Source organism: Eptatretus burgeri, chromosome 9, assembly GCF_056783735.1.
Source record: "Eptatretus burgeri isolate ZD-2024b chromosome 9, Ebu_testis_v1, whole genome shotgun sequence".
In the NCBI taxonomy this organism is placed as follows: Eukaryota; Metazoa; Chordata; class Myxini; order Myxiniformes; family Myxinidae; genus Eptatretus; species Eptatretus burgeri.
Window position 1 is genome coordinate 41,308,808 of NC_140969.1, and position 19,305 is coordinate 41,328,112.

A 19,305-nucleotide genomic window follows, 5' to 3' on the forward strand; every position below is an offset into this window, starting at 1 on the left:
ATGATGTCATTGGCATACAGATCAGAAAAAAGAAAGTTTAAAAAGTCAGAATTTTTTTTAATGAAAAAATATGTAGGGATGGAATTCCCAAAACAACCAAAACAAGGTAGGAAGGAAGGACAAGGTAGAAATGGCACCACAATGCTTTTACGGATCATCACCCTGATGGTTTTTTTTTTTTTACATTTTTCCATCTCAATCCCACAACAAATAAAATACACAATTACACCAATCCACATTACAAATCTACAACGACCTCCACCATCGACATCTTCATATTGCCACCTATGACAAAAATGTCAAAATATGTTGTATTGGCAATCCGTAGAATTTTGGTGTTGTATTGTGGTGTCATTCCTACCTTGTTAGGTTGTTTTTTGGGGGATTCCATCCCTACATGTTTATTCTTTTCTTTTTTTAATGTTTTTTTTTTTCTGACCTGTAGTTATATTGAGACTGCAATTTATCATATTAGTAGTGGCAACTTTCTTTTGGTGCTGAATTTTAATTTAGGTTACTCCTTGCCTCACAGCCATTCTATCTGTGTTCATAGCATGTACATAGTCACACAAGATGATTTCCTGTGGCATTTTACTTCAACCATGGCAACTGTTTGTTCATTATTCATTGTGTTTTCTGCATTCATGAGCTGTGTCTCATATATGTTAATGAGGAGTAGATAACAACTGTACTAATTTGCCGATTGTCTTCATTGCAGCCTCAGATATGGAACTTTCTCAATATAAAGACAAAGTGAGCACTTCGGATATTTTGAGGGCACCATGCAGCCCATCTCCACAAACACAAGAGGAACTGCTATCTGTTTCTATCTCGGTACCATCCATCGTATCCACAATTCATCGGACAGCAAGGCCTAAGAACCGTTTGCCAGAGCATGAAGGTGCATTTTGGGAGCCTACGGCTTCAACAGTGCCGGAGTGTCATCGCCGTTCATTCTCAGCCAGCCCGATGGTTGGGAGATGCCCACCAAAACAGCACTCTCCTGAAAGCCAAGCTCCGAGCATGTTGGACAAAGATGTGGTGGGAAACAGGTTGAGGGATGGTGGACAAGTTGAGACCTTTCTTGGCATGAAGCATGGCTTCCTGGACATCCCGGAAGTGAAGCTCGAGGTGATTGAGGCATCTGAACGAACAACAGATGATGCGAAAGAAAATTCTGTATCAACATCTATGGACAAACCAGCTCAAAACAACATTTCACGGGAAAACTTTTTGTTTGTGGATCCACAGTCAATGACTCAGTTTGTCGACAGTAATGAAGAAGGGAGCAAGTCAAGTCACGATAAAGACTTTGAGAACATGGATAGCAGCAGTTGCACAGCTGTACCGCAGGTCAATGTTGAGGACTGCTCTGGAGAGATTTTTGCTGGAACTTCTGAGAAGAGCAGCTTGCCACAAAGCCATAGTGAGGTTTACACATTCAAACAGGATGAGCCAAGCGCGATGAACTTGGACACCCGAGGTCAGCCTCATGGGGAACCTTCATTCCAACATCCTCTCAATGAAGAACATTTTCCAAAAATGGTTTCTTCTCAAGGTTCTTCATCAGATGACTCAAGTTCTCAGAGGGATAAAGAAGTGAAGAAAACAGGTCAAGATGAAAAATATGAGGAGATTAAAGATGGAATAAAACTGAATGATGAAGTAGGTGAGTTTACCTGCATTAGGTACATCATAATTTAAACACCATAATCATATACATGAAGCAATTTCACAAGCAATTACCAAAGCAATTTATCACTATTCATTGCGTACAATACCAACAGATAACAATCACTGAACTTTTAATATTTGGACCAGTTTCAGCAGCATAGAAATGGTCGCCTGCACTTTATCTCAATTGAGGAGTCTTTTGGTTTCGGATGTTTTGTTTGATCGTGAATCACGTTGTCCTGATGAGAATTCCGCTTCTGCGTCCAAAATATTACAAGTATAAGTCTTGTAATTCTACGACTGGCAGGATGGCCTCGAGTTACACATACTTGCCTTTCAGCTGTCGAGCCTGGGTTTGAATGTCGACCCAGTTATAAACTGTCATCCCAGTGTTTCACACCCAGGGTGATTCTTTAATGTATGTGCCGTCTCTTGGATGGACATTAAATGGGTGTCCCATCTGCTGGCATTACTCTGTGAGCATTAAACATCCCACAGTGTCCTTAGCGAAGAGTAGGTGACCTTTCGGCGGCACTACGAACAAATTACAAATTCCTCTCCTAACCTTATTTGGACGTCAGGCCTGGCCAGCGGATTCATGAAAGGTGGGTCAAGCTTCCCCCAGCCAACCCCACAAGAACGTGGGAATTATCGTGCCCATTAATGAAGAAGAAGAAGAATAGGAAGAAGAAGCAGTCCTGTAACTCGATTCCATTAATGCTCAATATAGAAAAGCTGGCTCATATATTATGACATTTTGATGATGTGGCTTTACTTTGTTTGACTGCACATATATGGAGGGTGTCTATACAGTCAGATTTTGGAACATACATACAAGAGAGAGAGAGAGAGAGAGAGAGAGAGAGAGAGAGAGAGAGAGAGAGAGAGAGAGAGAGAGAGAGAGAGAGAGAGAGAGAGAGAGAGAGAGAGAGAGAGAGAGAGAGAGAGAGAGAGAGAGAGAGAGAGAGAGAGAGAGAGAGAGAGAGAGAGAGAGAGAGAGAGAGAGAGAGAGAGAGAGAGAGAGAGAGAGAGAGAGAGAGAGAGAGAGAGAGAGAGAGAGAGACAGAGAGAGAGACAGAGAGACACAGAGACAGAGAGAGACAGAGAGAGACAGAGAGACAGAGAGAGACAGAGAGAGACAGAGAGAGACAGAGAGAGAGAGAGACACAGAGAGAGAGAGAGACACAGAGAGAGAGAGAGACACAGAGAGAGAGAGAGAGAGAGAGAGAGAGAGAGACAGAGAGAGAGAGAGAGAGAGAGAGAGAGAGAGAGAGAGAGAGAGAGACAGAGAGAGAGAGAGAGAGAGAGAGAGAGAGAGAGAGAGAGAGAGAGAGAGAGAGAGAGAGAGACAGAGAGAGACAGACAGAGAGAGAGAGACGCACGCAAGAGAGACGCAAGAGAGACACGCAAGAGAGACACGCAAGAGAGACATGCGAGAGACACACGCACAGGAAATTGTTTTATTTTATTTTATTTTTTGTTTCCACTGTCGAGGCTCATATTAGAGCTAACATACATAACGTATAACAAAGGGAGCAGGAGATAAGAGGGGTGGAAGAAGGAAGCACTACACAGTAGGGACCAAAGGCATTAGAAGATCTGTGCATGGGAGAGGGATGGGGTGGGGTACACAGGGTAAACAAGATGGACACTACACAGACTTTCAGGAAGGAGAGCAGGGAATTTGAAGGAAGTGGGTTTGAGGTGGATTAATGGGGGCAGAAATGATCATGGTTTTGGATGGGGGAAGATAAGAGATGGTAGTGAACAGCTCTTTTGAAGAACTGGAGGGAAGTGTGGGATTGAAGAGTGTGTGGGAGTTTGTACTAGAGGTGGGAAAAAAAGAGGAAAGAAAGAGTGAAGGTGAGCAGTGATTCTTGATTTTGGTAGTTTCACCAGAAGGGGGTTGCTGGTGGACCTTGAGCTCATTGCGGAAATATGGGGGGGGGGGCAGATCACAAATGGAGCAAGGGGGGCGAGGCCAGAGGAGGAGATGGCAGAAGACAGAAAGACTACCGACCTATCTGTGGTGAGAGAGTGAGAGACCTAAAGGCTCAGCTTCATTGTGGGAGATACCGATGATCCTAAATATCTTGGTTTCCACAGCATGAAGCTGAGAAAGGTGAGAGGTGGGATCACCAGCCCAGAGGGGCGAGCAGTGCTCCATCAGGCTGTGGATTAAAGCTTTGTATGTGGTCAAGAGCTCAGGTGTGCCGAGGAAGGACTTTACATGATGGAGCATGCCCAGTTGGCGACTGGTTTTGAAGGCCAGCTTAGAAATGTGGCTTTCCCAGGAAAGATCTTGGCAGATAGTGAGACCGAAAAGTTTTAATGAAAGGAAGTCTTAATGAAGATTCTTGAGAAAGTAGATTTGGGGAGGGGGGGCGTTCTCTAATAATGGCCAGAGAGAGATGACCACTTTAACAAGAATATGGTCAGATGAACCAATTGGAACAAAGAAAGAACAGCATACATTTTCTGGGAAATTTGTCAAAATCAAATCCAGAAGGGATAGAGTACCATTGGTTGAGAACCGGCTCAGGAAGTTGACAGATCGTGTAAGTCCCACTGAGTTGCAGAAATCCTTTTCTGAAGTCCCATGACAGGTGAGAGAGGTACCCACCCCCAGCCAACTCGCATGATGACAGTTGAAGTCACCACATATGAGGAAAAGAGAATTGGGATGAGAGGATAGAAGTTTGTCCATGTTTTCGGCGAGTGAAATATAAATGGCATCATCACTGTTTAGTGGACGGTGCAACACATATAAACATCAGGTGGTAGTGGAGGGGAAGCCGTAGCCAGAGGTATTCCTGAGGTTGTGGGGAAGAGAGGGCAATGTATGGAGACAGGAATAGAGTTTTTGATGAAGAGAGTAACTTCATCACCAGTACTAGGCTCAGGTCTGTCATACCGGAGGAGGGAGTAACCAGGGAGAGATACTAGGGAGTCAGAGACATCTTGGAGGAGGAAAGTTTCAGTTAAGCAGATTATGGCTGGTTTGTCAGTGTCAACCTGTATGGAGTGATCAGTCAGCTTAGAGCAAAGTTCCCGGATGTTTGAGGTCCCCACAATAACCTGAAAAGGTAGGGGTTGGCTTTGGGACAGTTAATAAGGATAGAAAAGACCATGAGCATAAAGGGGAGGGGGGAGGAGTGACATGAAGTGGAGAACTTCAATCTTGAAGCCCTGTATGGAAGAATGAGATTGAACAGACTGAAGAAGTTGGGGCTACGGGTGAGAGAACGAAGGAACAAATCAGTGAATGTGAGCCTGGGGTTTCAGAGTTTTACCAGAAGTTGGTTACTGCGAGACCATGTGCACCCTAGAAAAACCTGGAGGGGAGGGGAATTGGAGGGAAGGAGAACACAGAAAAAGCAGTGTGTGCAAGTCCAGCTCCACTGCGCAAGAGGGTGTCTTTCAATGTAAAGCATTTCTTAAAGTACATATTGTGTGCTTCACACATAATAACTCTGCAAATATTGAAATACTTCAAAAAAATTGGACACCGCTCCTTCCCAATGCCATATCCAGGCGATGCATGATGTCATTACCAGGCGCTGAAGGAAGGGAATCCTCAGTTTTCAATCCGTTTGTTGGGTGGTCGCTGCTAGACTACCCTTATTCTCAGTTTTTCCGTCTGTCTGTTGGGTGGTCGCTAGAGTACCCTTATTTTCACTTTTTCTGTCTGTTTCTCTGTATGTTTGAATGTTGGATGGTCGCTAGAGTACCCTTATTTTCACTTTTTCCGTCTGTCTGTCTGTATGTTTGTATGTTGGGTGGTCACTAGAGTATCCTTATTTTGACTTTTTCCGTCTGTCTGTCTGTCTGTCTGTCTGTATGTTTGTATGTTGGGTGGTCACTAGAGTATCCTTATTTTGACTTTTTCCGTCTGTCTGTCTGTCTGTCTGTCTGTATGTTTGTATGTTGGGTGGTCACTAGAGTACCCTTATTTTCACTTTTTCCGTCTGTCTGTCTGTATGTTTGTATGTTGGGTGGTCACTCGAGTACCCTTATTTTGACTTTTTCCGTCTGTCTGTCTGTCTGTCTGTCTGTCTGTATGTTTGTATGTTGGGTGGTCACTAGAGTACCCTTATTTTCACTTTCTCCGTCTGTCTGTCTGTATGTTTGTATGTTGGGTGGTCACTAGAGTACCCTTATTTTCACTTTTTCCGTCTGTCTGTCTGTATGTTTGTATGTTGGGTGGTCACTAGAGTACCCTTATTTTCACTTTTTCCGTCTGTCTGTCTGTATGTTTGTATGTTAGGTGGTCACTAGAGTATCCTTATTTTGACTTTTTCCGTCTGTCTGTCTGTCTGTCTGTATGTTTGTATGTTGGGTGGTCACTAGAGTACCCTTATTTTCACTTTTTCCGTCTGTCTGTCTGTATGTTTGTATGTTGGGTGGTCACTCGAGTACCCTTATTTTGACTTTTTCCGTCTGTCTGTCTGTCTGTCTGTCTGTATGTTTGTATGTTGGGTGGTCACTAGAGTACCCTTATTTTCACTTTCTCCGTCTGTCTGTCTGTATGTTTGTATGTTGGGTGGTCACTAGAGTACCCTTATTTTGACTTTTTCCGTCTGTCTGTCTGTCTGTCTGTCTGTATGTTTGTATGTTGGGTGGTCACTAGAGTACCCTTATTTTCACTTTTTCCGTCTGTCTGTCTGTATGTTTGTATGTTGGGTGGTCACTCGAGTACCCTTATTTTGACTTTTTCCGTCTGTCTGTCTGTCTGTCTGTCTGTATGTTTGTATGTTGGGTGGTCACTCGAGTACCCTTATTTTGACTTTTTCCGTCTGTCTGTCTGTATGTTTGTATGTTTGTGTGTTTGGTGGTCACTAGAGTACCCTTATTTTCACTTTTTCCTTCTGTCTGTCTGTATGTTTGTATGTAGGGTGGTCACTCGAGTACCCTTATTTTGACTTTTTCCGTCTGTCTGTCTGTATGTTTGTATGTTTGTATGTTGGGTGGTCACTGGAGTACCCTTATTTTCACTTTTTCCGTCTGTCTGTCTGTATGTTTGTATGTTTGTATGTTGGGTGGTCACTGGAGTACCCTTCTTTTCACTTTTTCCGTCTGTCTGTCTGTATGTTTGTATGTTGGGTGGTCGCTAGAGTACCCTTATTTTCACTTTTTACATCTGTCTGTCTGTATGTTTGTATGTTTCTATGTTGGGTGGTCACTGTAGTACCCTTATTTTCACCTTTTCCGTCTGTCTGTCTGTATGTTTGTATGTAGGGTGGTCACTCGAGTACCCTTATTTTCACTTTTTACATCTGTCTGTCTGTATGTTTGTATGTTTGTATGTTGGGTGGTCACTGGAGTACCCTTATTTTCACTTTTTCCGTCTGTCTGTCTGTATGCTTGTATGTTGGGTGGTCGCTAGAGTACCCTTATTTTCACTTTTTCCATCTGTCTGTCTGTATGTTTGTATGTTTGTATGTTGGGTAGTCGCTAGAGTACCCTTATTTTCACTTTTTACATCTGTCTGTCTGTATGTTTGTTTATTTGTATGTTGGGTAGTCGCTAGAGTACCCTTATTTTCACTTTTTCCATGTGTCTGTCTGTATGTTTGTATGTTTGTATGTTGGGTGGTCGCTAGAGTACCCTTATTTTCACTTTTTCCATCTGTCTGTCTGTATGTTTGTATGTTGGCCTGGTCACTCGAGTATCCTTATTTTGACTTTTTCCGTCTGTCTGTCTGTCTGTCTGTCTGTCTGTATGTTTGTATGTTAGGTGGTCACTAGAGTACCCTTATTTTCACTTTTTCCGTCTGTCTGTCTGTCTGTCTGTATGTTTGTATGTTGGGTGGTCACTAGAGTACCCTTATTTTCACTTTTTCTGTCTGTCTGTCTGTATGTTTGTATGTTGGGTGGTCACTAGAGTACCCTTATTTTCACTTTTTACGTCTGTCTGTCTGTATGTTTGTATGTTGGGTGGTCACTAGAGTACCCTTATTTTCACTTTTTCCGTCTGTCTGTCTGTATGTTTGTATGTTGGGTGGTCGCTAGAGTACCCTTATTTTCACTTTTTCCATCTGTCTGTCTGTATGTTTGTATGTTTGTATGTTGGGTAGTCGCTCGAGTACCCTTATTTTCAATTTTTCCATCTGTCTGTCTGTATGTTTGTATGTTTGTATGTTGGGTAGTCGCTAGAGTACCCTTATTTTCACGTTTTACATCTGTCTGTCTGTATGTTTGTATGTTTGTATGTTGGGTGGTCACTGGAGTACCCTTCTTTTCACTTTTTCCGTCTGTCTGTCTGTATGTTTGTATGTTGGGTGGTTGCTCGAGTACCCTTATTTTCAATTTTTCCATCTGTCTGTCTGTATGTTTGTATGTTTGTATGTTGGGTAGTCGCTAGAGTACCCTTATTTTCACTTTTTCCGTCTGTCTGTATGTTTGTATGTTGGGTGGTTGCTAGAGTACCCTTATTTTCACTTTTTCCATGTGTCTGTCTGTATGTTTGTATGTTTGTATGTTGGGTGGTCGCGAGACTACCCTTATTTTCACTTTTTCCGTCTGCCTGTATGTATGTATGTTTGCGTGTTTGTTTGTAATGGACAGCTCTGGAGGCCAGAGGAGTCAACCGATTTTGATGAAACTTGACACGTAGATTCATACCAGGATCTAGTTCTATGCTTTTGAGCACCGTTGCTATGGACACCACAGTTGCCTAGCAACGAGACTTTGAAATTTTTGAAAATCATAAAAAAAAAATTTTTTCGAAAATCAAAAATTGGCTTCCAGGCTTTTATGCGCACTCTAATCAACCTCTTTGTCAAAAATTTTCAGCCCGATCCGTCAAAAACTGTATGACTAGTATGCAATTATGTCACGACCACTCATGTCGCCTCCCGGCTTGTATGTTTGTTTGTATGTAATGGACAGCTCTGGAGGCCAGTGGAGTCAACCGATTTTGATGAAACTTGACAGGTAGGTTCATACCAGGATCTAGTTGTATGCTTTTGAGCACCGTTGCTATGGACGCTACCGTTGCCGAGCAACGGGACTTTGAATTTTTTGAAAAATCACAAAAAAAAATTTCCGAAAATCAACAATCGGCTTCTGCGCTTTTATGCGCACTATAATCAACCTCTTTGTCAAAAAATTTCAGCCCGACCCGTCAAAAGCTGTATGACTAGTATGCAATTATGTAGCTACCACCCATGTCGCCCGCCGGCTTGTTTTCTTGTTTATATGTTTGTCCGGGTGATATCTCAGCCATCCTTTGAGCTCGGAAGCTGAAATTTGGGGACAAAAGTGGCGATATGTTTTGGTAAAAATTTTTTATTATTTTTTTACTAATCAATTAATTGATGAATGACATAATTATTATCGATTTTATTTGTACAACAAAATATAAAGATGCATTTCAATAAAATGGACATTATCAAAGCTTTTCGACTTGCATTCCTCGGGATAAAACCGCAAGCAGATGAAGAAGAAACACCAAACTCTGTTTTATGAAGTTACGATGTAATGTCCTCAACGTTGATTGGTTGCGAGAAAGAAAGGACTGGATTACCTGATCGCTGGAACCATAGAGCATCATGAATAATGAGTGGAGATTTGGTGTTTCTTCTTCATTTGCTTGTGGTTTTATCCTGAGGGGTGCAAGTCGAAAAGTTTTGATAATGTCCATTTTATTGAAATGCATGTTATCAATTTATTAATTCCCTATTTATTTTCTTTCTCATCTGGCAATATCTCAGGCACCCTTTGAGCTTTGAAACAGATATTTGGACACAACAGTGAACAAGTGATTTGGCTATAAAGGGTATTATTGATTCATTGATTAATCAATTAATCGATTAATTATTAGTTTCTCAATGGATTAATTGATTTTCAAAGAGTTACAGATTCGGATGAAACGGTAGTAGTTGAGGTATGCTATTAGCCAATTGATTATGAAATGAATTATTTTACGATTACGATTTATTTATTTCAATTGTGCAATCAATCAATTAATCAATAAATTATTGTACACAGCTCCCTCATAATTATTTCTCCATGTGCTGCATGATGAGTAAGTATCAATTGTATACATTAACCTCTGAAGTACATTTGTACACATAAACGATGTATCATTTGAACACATTCATCTCAGAAGTACACCGCTGCCTCCAAATTCCATTTCCATATGCGGAAAGGCTTCAGTATCCCGGCAATGTCGCATGCGGGAAGATTTGTTTATAATTTATTGGGCATGGGAGTGGTGTACTTTGAATGTACAGTACCTCTACTTGTTTCTATTTTTTCCTGCCTGTGGAACTAACATCCATATTCTATTCAATCTCATCCTTCCTCCAAGTCTTCAAGACAGCTGACAATCCCCCCAATGCCCAAGCCCACCTTCTTTCAAATTTCCAGTCTTTCCTTCCTGAGAGTTTCCTTCTGTATCCATCCTGTCGACCCCATGCATCCTGCACTACCCATTATTGAACTCCTCATTCCTTCCCACACCCATTATTTGTCCAAGTCTTCATATATTTTGTCTTTCAACGCTGATGTTGGTGTTTGCCCCCCTCTCTCTGCAGTTGTTCTTGTTATGTTTCATCTTGATCTGTTCAGTGTACTAGTTCTTCCATGAGCCTTGAACTTGAAATATGTATGTATGTGTATATATATATATATATATATATATATATATATATATATATATATATATATATATATATATATATATATATATATACACATACATACAAATATATATATTTGTGTATATGTATATATATATATATATATATATATATATATATATATATATATATATATATATATATATATATACATTCATACAAATATATACATTTGTGTGTATATATATATATATATATATATATATATATATATATATATATATATATATATATATATATACATACATCGAATACATAAAGCTCTTTCCAACCACTGACTCACTGAGTGACTGACTGATATTAAAGATCGGTACGGTGCCTTCCTGCTGACGTAGAAAGCTGAAATTTTACGTGCCAATGGACATCAAAGCCAGTGCACTGGGAAAAAAGTCACAGAACCGTTGGAAAGCATCCATAAATGAAAACATTAATAAAAGAAAATAAATAAATGAAAATTCAAAGGCATGTGAGCGACCCGAGACAATGGGGGAAACACGGTTTGTATGCTCACACAACGTGTAAGGACACCCCACTAGTTTGTATATATATATATATATATATATATATATATATATATATATATATATATATATATATATATATATATATATATATATATATATCTTCTTCTTCTTCTTCTTCTTCTTCTTCTTTCGGCTGCTCCCGTTAGGGGTCGCCACAGCGGATCATCCGTATGATCCGCATAGTGATTTGGCACATGTTTTACGCCGGATGCCCTTCCTGACGCAACCCTGGTCGCCTCTTACGACACAGGGATATGGTACACCTGTTTTAACCAGGGTATACACTGGCCCAGTATACTGGTACTCATTTCGCCGACCTCGGAAGGATGACAGGCTGAGTCAACCCACTGGTGTATTAATTCAGTGGCCCAACGGGGCTTGAACTCAGGACCTTTTGGATCCCAAGCCGCTGCCCTAACCACTGCACCAACACCAGGCAACAATATTATAAATATATAATTAAATATATGTATATATATTATTAAATATATATGCATAATTATATACATATAATTATATACATATATGTATACACATACACACATACACCACGGGGTCTGCCTTGGAGGAACATAAGATGTTGGCTGTTATAAAGCGAGCAGTTGGCCATTATTAAGCTTGTAGTGTTAGTGTGAGAAAATTCTGATGACATCTGAAGACTCAATAGCTCAGTGGTCTTTCGCAGTGTTAGTGATGAGATCTTTGTGTTTGAGTTCCAGGTTGATTCAGAATTTTTTCACACGAGCCCTGTGCAGGGATTTATTTTTGTGTTTCTACATAAATATGTATATATACATATACATATATATATATATATATATATATATATATATATATATATATATATATATATATATATATATATATATATATATATATATATACACACCTATATGTGTGTATATATATATGTATATATGTATATATATATACATATATATATATATATATATATATATATATATATATATATATATATATATATATATATATATATATATATATATACACAGTATATGTATATACACACCTATATGTATATATATATATGTATATATATATATATATATATATATATATATATATATATATATATATAGCATGGAAGGACTTGATTTATTTATATCATCCAATGCAATATATATATATATATATATATATATATATATATATATATATATATATATATATATATATATATATATATATATATATACATGTATATATATATATATATATATATATACATGTATATATATATATATATATATATATATATATATATATATATATATATATATATATATATATATATATATATATATATATATATATATATATATATATATATATATATATACAGTATATGTATATACACACCTATATGTGTATATATATATATATATATATATATATATATATATATATATATATATGCATATAGGTGTGTATATACATATACTGTGTGTATATATATATATATATATATATATATATATATATATATATATATATATATATATATATATATATATATATATATATCTATATATATTGCATTGGATGATATAAATAAATCAAGTCCTTCCATGCTCTTCGAGCCAAAGAAGCTGTGTAAAGCAACCTTGAAATGTCACCCAAGGTTCGCCTTTTGTGGTTTCAAACCCCTCCCAGAGTTCCTCCACAGCTGTAAAGACGTTCACACATCCTACATACATGAAAATCCTAAAGCATTGCAGCTCTCTAACTGGAGCTTATTTATATTTTGCAGCAGAATACCCATCCTGTGCCGTGAAACACATCTTCAAAATTATTTTGTTGTTTTCTGTTTGTTTTTGAATTGTTCACTTAATTATTTGTGACTTTTTTAAAATTGAAACAAAAATTTGGTCTGCATCATCTTTTACTGATAAGCACTGAGTGAACATTTTACTGTGTGATTACTTTAGATTACTCACTGTGTTTTTCTTCACTTGCATGTGAATCATTGATTACAGGCCAATTGAAAAGCAGCTTTCCCTTGTTGGACCTGCCATGTGAAAGTGTGTCTGTTCCCAATTTTGAGATTCCCACCGTAAATGATGAAAGCCAGGAGGCCACTGTGGAAATACCTCGGCTGGGCAGCACCTGTATGTTGCTTTCCTGTGCCTTTTAACATATATTTTGATAGCAATGGCAAAGCAGATATTATTATCACATGACGATGAAAATAGTCTGATGAAATATAGAAAGAAAGAGATTGGTGCCTCTGAGTTGATTGCACAAATACGGATTTATTAAATATAATCAGCAAGATTGCACTGTATCATAGAGCACACACTCAAAAGAAACTTGCTTTTGTTTGTATTCTACTTTCAGCAAGGTTTAAATTATCTCACAATACATTTTGGTATTCTAGTACACCAGCTCATTACGGGAGCGGCAGGAAGTCATGTTTTTATTCTGTCTGGGGTACATGGCTTACAGTAGAGCGAGGTTAAGATGTTAATCTTGGGGGATGTGATAAGTGCATAATACCTCAAGAATGTTCCCCTCTCTTTATGTTTCATGTTAAAGAGCAGTAGCTACTGTTTAAAATGGTAATCATAGGTGTTTGTGGTTTCTAATGTTTTTATTTCTGATAGGGGTGCCCCAAGAAGAACCACAATAAGCTATTTATACACGTTAACACGGCATTTGGCCAAGGAGGAAAAACCCAATGGGGAGATGGGATATTATTTGCATCAATATTGTTTTGTAATCACATTAATATTATATACCTGGTGTTGGTTTAATGATTTGGGTGGTGAGCATGCATTCCTTGGATCCTGAGTTCAAATCCCATTTGGCTATTGAATTAATACCAGGTGGGGTTGACTCTGGCTGCCATTCTTCTGAGGTTGGCAAAATAAGTGTCATTTTGCTTGTATCCTGTGTTGGAGTTGTGACTTGTCCAGGATTGTGTTTAATGGGTAAGGAGACTGCATAGGCAGTGCCAACACTCTGCACAGAGTATGGTCCCAATGGATGGATTAATATTATGCTATTATCATTAGTGTTGTTATTATTTTTGTTTTTAGAAGCGGCCTTGGAAAAATGCCACCATAAGCTATCTATACACCTTATTATGAATTTTTCCCAAGGTGGAAAACTACCTTTGTGTGGGGGGGGGGGCGAGGGGGTAATTAAGTTGCTGCAACCTCAATCATGTTACACTTCGTTTGGTTGATATTTGATAAGTAATGACCAAATGTATTGCAGACAGACACCAAATTGTGTATTTTAGTATAATTAGGTCTTTCAACTTTGTCTTCATAGACCCTCTCTAAAGAATCAACCATCCAGCTTAACATTTCCGATTAAAGATCTGCATACTCTGCAATACACACCCTGACTGACTGCAAAGTATTAAGATCACAGTCTATGGTCGGATCTTGTACTATCCAGATTTGAATTGAACCCTACCTCATCAGGTTAAGACAAATTAATAAATTAAGTGGGATATGAAGTGTGTTGTGTGTGTGTGTGTGTGTGTGTGTGTGTGTGTGTGTGTGTGTGTGTGTGTGTGTGTGTGTGTGTGTGTGTGTGTGTGTTTAACATATATGGGTATTCCTCATTTGACGTGGTAGTTGCATTCTGAGAACTTACCTGAAAATTATTTAGATGAAAATGCATCAAACAAAAGTAATTTTCCTCTCGGAAACAATGTAATAGGTGGAGGTCTGTGTCAGGATGTGAGTGGATGGGGAAGATTTAGGGAGGGAAAGTCACTTATGCATTCAACTTAAATTAAAATATAAACAAATTTAACTGACCTGATATGTTAAATGTTGTTGCTTACGGTGATAGTGGAAGTGGAGGGGTGATGGTATGGAGTTATTGATGCATTCCATAAAGAAAGTGTTCATCTTCGCCATTATGCCTGATCGTGAACGACTCACTTTCGTTGCATTATGACTCATTGAAGTTAATGGATTAACATTTCGATCACTCGCTTTGATTTTATATGCATTTGTACAATTCGTTCGTAAAGTGGATTTGGTAATTCCAAGTGCTCAGCCAATATACACTGCTTGTTTATCTTTCTCGTATCACTAGATCATTTTTAATTTCACCTTTAATGAAATATCTTTCCTTTGATTCTTACTTTTAATTTCACTTTAATGAAATAGCCTTCCTTTGTTATTTACTTTTAATTTAATCTTTATGGAAATAGCTTTCCTTTGTTTCTTTCTTTTAATTTCACCTTCAATTAAATAGGTTTCCTTTGTTTCTTTCTTTTAATTTCACCTTCAATTAAATAGCTTTCCTTTGTTTCTTTCTTTTAATTTCACCTTCAATTAAATAGCTTTCCTTTGTTTCTTACTTTTAATTTCACCTTTAACAAAATATCTTTCCTTTGCTTCATACTTTTAATTTAACCTTTAACAAAAAAAAACTTTCTTTTGTTTCCTACTTTTAATGTCACCTTTAATGAAATGGCATTCCTTTGTTACTTACTTTTTTTAATATTTATGGAAATAGCTTTCCTTTGTTTCTTTCGTTTAATTTCACCTTTAATGAAATCGCTTTCCTTTGTTTCTTCCTTTTAATTTCACCCTCAACAAAATAGCTTTCCTTTGTTTCTTACTTTTAATTTCACATTTAACAAAATAGCTTTCCTTGGTTTCTTACTTTTAATTTCACTTTTAACGAAATAACTGTCATTTGTTTCTTTCTTTTAATTTCACTTTTACTGAAATGGCTCCTCTTTGTTTCTTACTTTTAATTTCACCTTTAACGAAATAGCTTTCCTTTGTTTCTTCCTTTTAATATCACCTTTAACAAAATAGCTTTCCTTTGTTTCTTACTTTTAATTTCACCTTTAGCGAAATAGCTTTCCTTTGTTTCTTACTTTTAATTTCACCTTTAACAAAATAGCTTTCCTTTGTTTCTTCCTTTTAATTTCACCTTTAACAAAATAGCTTTCCTTTGTTTCTTCCTTTTAATTTCACCCTTAACGAAATAGCTTTCCTTTGTTTCTTCCTTTTAATTTCACCTTTAACAAAATAGCTTTCCTTTGTTTCTTACTTTTAATTTCTCCTTTAGCGAAATAGCTTTCCTTTGTTTCTTACTTTCAATTTCACCTTTAACAAAATAGCTTTCCTTTGTTTCTTCCTTTTAATTTCACCTTTAACAAAATAGCTTTCCTTTGTTTCTTCCTTTTAAGTTCACCTTTTACAAAATAGCTTTCCTTTGTTTCTTACTTTTAATTTCACCTTCAACAAAATAGCTTTCCTTGGTTTCTTACTTTTAATTTCACTTTTAACAAAATATCTGTCATTTGTTTCTTTCTTTTAATTTCACCTTTACTGAAATGGCTCCTCTTTGTTTCTTACTTTTAATTTCACATTTAACGAAATAGCTTTCCTTGGTTTCTTACTTTTAATTTCACTTTTAACGAAATATCTGTCATTTGTTTCTTTCTTTTAATTTCACCTTTACTGAAATGGCTCCTCTTTGTTTCTTACTTTTAATTTCACATTTAACGAAATAGCTTTCCTTTGTTTCTTACTTTTAATTTCACCTTCAACAAAATAGCTTTCCTTGGTTTCTTACTTTTAATTTCACTTTTAACAAAATATCTGTCATTTGTTTCTTTCTTTTAATTTCACCTTTACTGAAATGGCTCCTCTTTGTTTCTTACTTTTAATTTCACATTTAACGAAATAGCTTTCCTTTGTTTCTTCCTTTTAATTTCACCCTTAACGAAATAGCTTTCCTTTGTTTCTTCCTTTTAATTTCACCTTTAACAAAATAGCTTTCCTTTGTTTCTTACTTTTAATTTCTCCTTTAGCGAAATAGCTTTCCTTTGTTTCTTACTTTCAATTTCACCTTTAACAAAATAGCTTTCCTTTGTTTCTTCCTTTTAATTTCACCTTTAACAAAATAGCTTTCCTTTGTTTCTTCCTTTTAAGTTCACCTTTTACAAAATAGCTTTCCTTTGTTTCTTACTTTTAATTTCACCTTCAACAAAATAGCTTTCCTTGGTTTCTTACTTTTAATTTCACTTTTAACAAAATATCTGTCATTTGTTTCTTTCTTTTAATTTCACCTTTACTGAAATGGCTCCTCTTTGTTTCTTACTTTTAATTTCACATTTAACGAAATAGCTTTCCTTGGTTTCTTACTTTTAATTTCACTTTTAACGAAATATCTGTCATTTGTTTCTTTCTTTTAATTTCACCCTTAAATAAATAACTTTCCTTGGTTTCTTACTTTTAATTTCACTTTTAACGAAATATCTGTCATTTGTTTCTTTCTTTTAATTTCACCTTTACTGAAATGGCTCCTCTTTGTTTCTTACTTTTAATTTCACATTTAACGAAATAGCTTTCCTTGGTTTCTTACTTTTAATTTTACTTTTAACGAAATATCTGTCATTTGTTTCTTTCTTTTAATTTCACCTTTACTGAAATGGCTCCTCTTTGTTTCTTACTTTTAATTTCACCTTTAACGAAATAGCTTTCCTTTGTTTCTTACTTTTAATTTCACCCTTAACAAAATAGTTTTCCTTTTTTCTTACTTTTAATTTCACATTTAACGAAATAGCTTTCCTTTGTTTCTTACTTTTAATTACACCCTTATCATTCATGGTGTTGAAGGAAGAACAAGATACTGTATTGAGCAGTGAGTTAAGCAGATAAATTTGCGATAAATGTCAGGCGCGTACACACTAAGATGGCTAACAAATAACCGGAGGTTGACAAAGAACCTTCAGTTTGCCGTGTGTTTTTGTGTTAGTCCGCGCACACTCAGAATCCCGCAGCCCTTCTTGGACAAGTTTAGTTGGCGCGGAGTGATGGTTCGGTGATATGCCTGCAGCCATGTAATAATGATATATATATATATATATATATATATATATATATATATATATATATATATATATATATATATATATATATATATATATATATATATATATATATATATATATACATACATACATAGATCTCTTAAGGTTGTAGTTCAGATCTCTGCTGAATCCAAAATCTGGAAAATGTCACGGATGTTACATGAGAGTCAATTTTTGGGAGCCCCCCCCCTCGAAATCCCCCGATCCAAAATCAAAGAATCTAAGACAGCGATCCTGTGGACCATCTAGTGCAGTGGTTCCCAAACTTTTTTGTCCACAACCCAAAATTTGAAATCATATTTGGCTCGTGACCCAAAAGGTACTGTACAGTACAATAACAATTGTTGGAGAAAATGCTTTCGATGTGAAACCCTCCCCCTCCCTCAAAAACCAGGATTTTGAGGGGGGGTCATGTTTGGGTCACGACCCTCAGTTTGGGAACCTCTGATCTAGTGAAAGGGCTGTTTCATGTTTCAGAGCAATCATTTGGTAAATAAGGGGCGAGTATGGATCCAAAATTTCAGGGGGTACCTCACCGCCCCCCCCGGGAGCCCCCATGGTCCGAAATCGCAAAATCGAAGGTGGAGCGATTGTGCGGGCCACTGTTTTGTATTCATGTGTCGAGTTTCTGAACAATCAGCTGGGTGATAATGGAGGTGTATGAAAAATAGGCATCCGAAGTTTCGTGTGGTAACCCCCCTTGCGATCACCCATGATCCAAAATCGAAAAATTGAAGCCCAAGCATTTGTAAAGGCCCTTGTCTTGTATTTCCTTGCAGAGTACTGGTCCTATGGGCGATCTTGTTCCAAGCATGCAACACATTCTTCTGATGCATACCTTTATTTGGGCGGTGTGTAGGCAACTGACAGTTCTGTGTCGACAAAAAAAAAACCCATGAAGTTATGTGCATGAAGCAAAAACACACCTCCTGCTTATAATTCAAAACACCTCACTGCACTGGAAAACGTGGGGACAGGAATACTGCACAGTAAATGGTTGAGACATATAATACCCTCCCCCACCTGGAGGTGGTGCTACATGATACACATTTACATTGAGAATTTGCCTCCCTTTCCCCTCCACCCAAGACCACTGGCAAATATAAAACACCCCAAAACACTAGTTGTGGTCATGATGATCCTATATAGGAAGTCTGGATGTAAACGGCCCAGGTCCATAACTGTAGGAGTCGTGCGACAAACAAACAAACAAACAAACAAACAAACAAACACACAAACACCGGACCATGAATTATACTAAGGATAAGGGAAGAAAGGGGAAGTGATTGTGAATTTAACATTCTGTCTTTATTTACTTTTAACATTGCTCTTAACAAACGGGAACAGGAACAATACAGCCATGATAGGCCAAATAGCCTTCCCATATGCCAAAGTTCCCTGTGTGTCTTTGTTTAACGTTATTAAGAACAGGAAGAAATGGGGAGGGGAGGACAGAAAGTTGGTGGTGAGGGTGCATGGAGTTGGAAGAGGGAGATTGAGATGTTGGGAAGTTGGGGATTTAGGACTTCGGTTGGAAGGGAGGTTGAGTACTTGGGGTTTGGGGCAGTTGAGGACTTGAAGAAAAA

At 37.4% G+C, this 19,305-nt stretch overlaps 1 protein-coding gene across 13 annotated transcripts in view; it reads left to right on the plus strand.

The window, feature by feature from the left end:
* Positions 1 to 19,305, plus strand: part of UNC79 (unc-79 subunit of NALCN channel complex) — a 259,172-nt gene that overhangs the window by 180,906 nt on the left and 58,961 nt on the right. For 11 of the 13 annotated variants that reach the window (XR_015061602.1, XM_085894924.1, XM_085894914.1 and 8 more), the window contains 2 exons: positions 719 to 1,669; positions 12,840 to 12,971. Coding sequence is in view for 12 of the 13 variants with exons in the window: in XM_085894924.1 (XP_085751050.1) it covers positions 719 to 1,669; positions 12,840 to 12,971 (1,083 nt within the window). In the remaining variant the exon portion in view is untranslated. The remainder of the gene's footprint in view (positions 1 to 718; positions 1,670 to 12,839; positions 12,972 to 19,305) is intronic. The other 2 variants (XM_085894920.1, XM_085894923.1) reach the window with 1 other exon arrangement.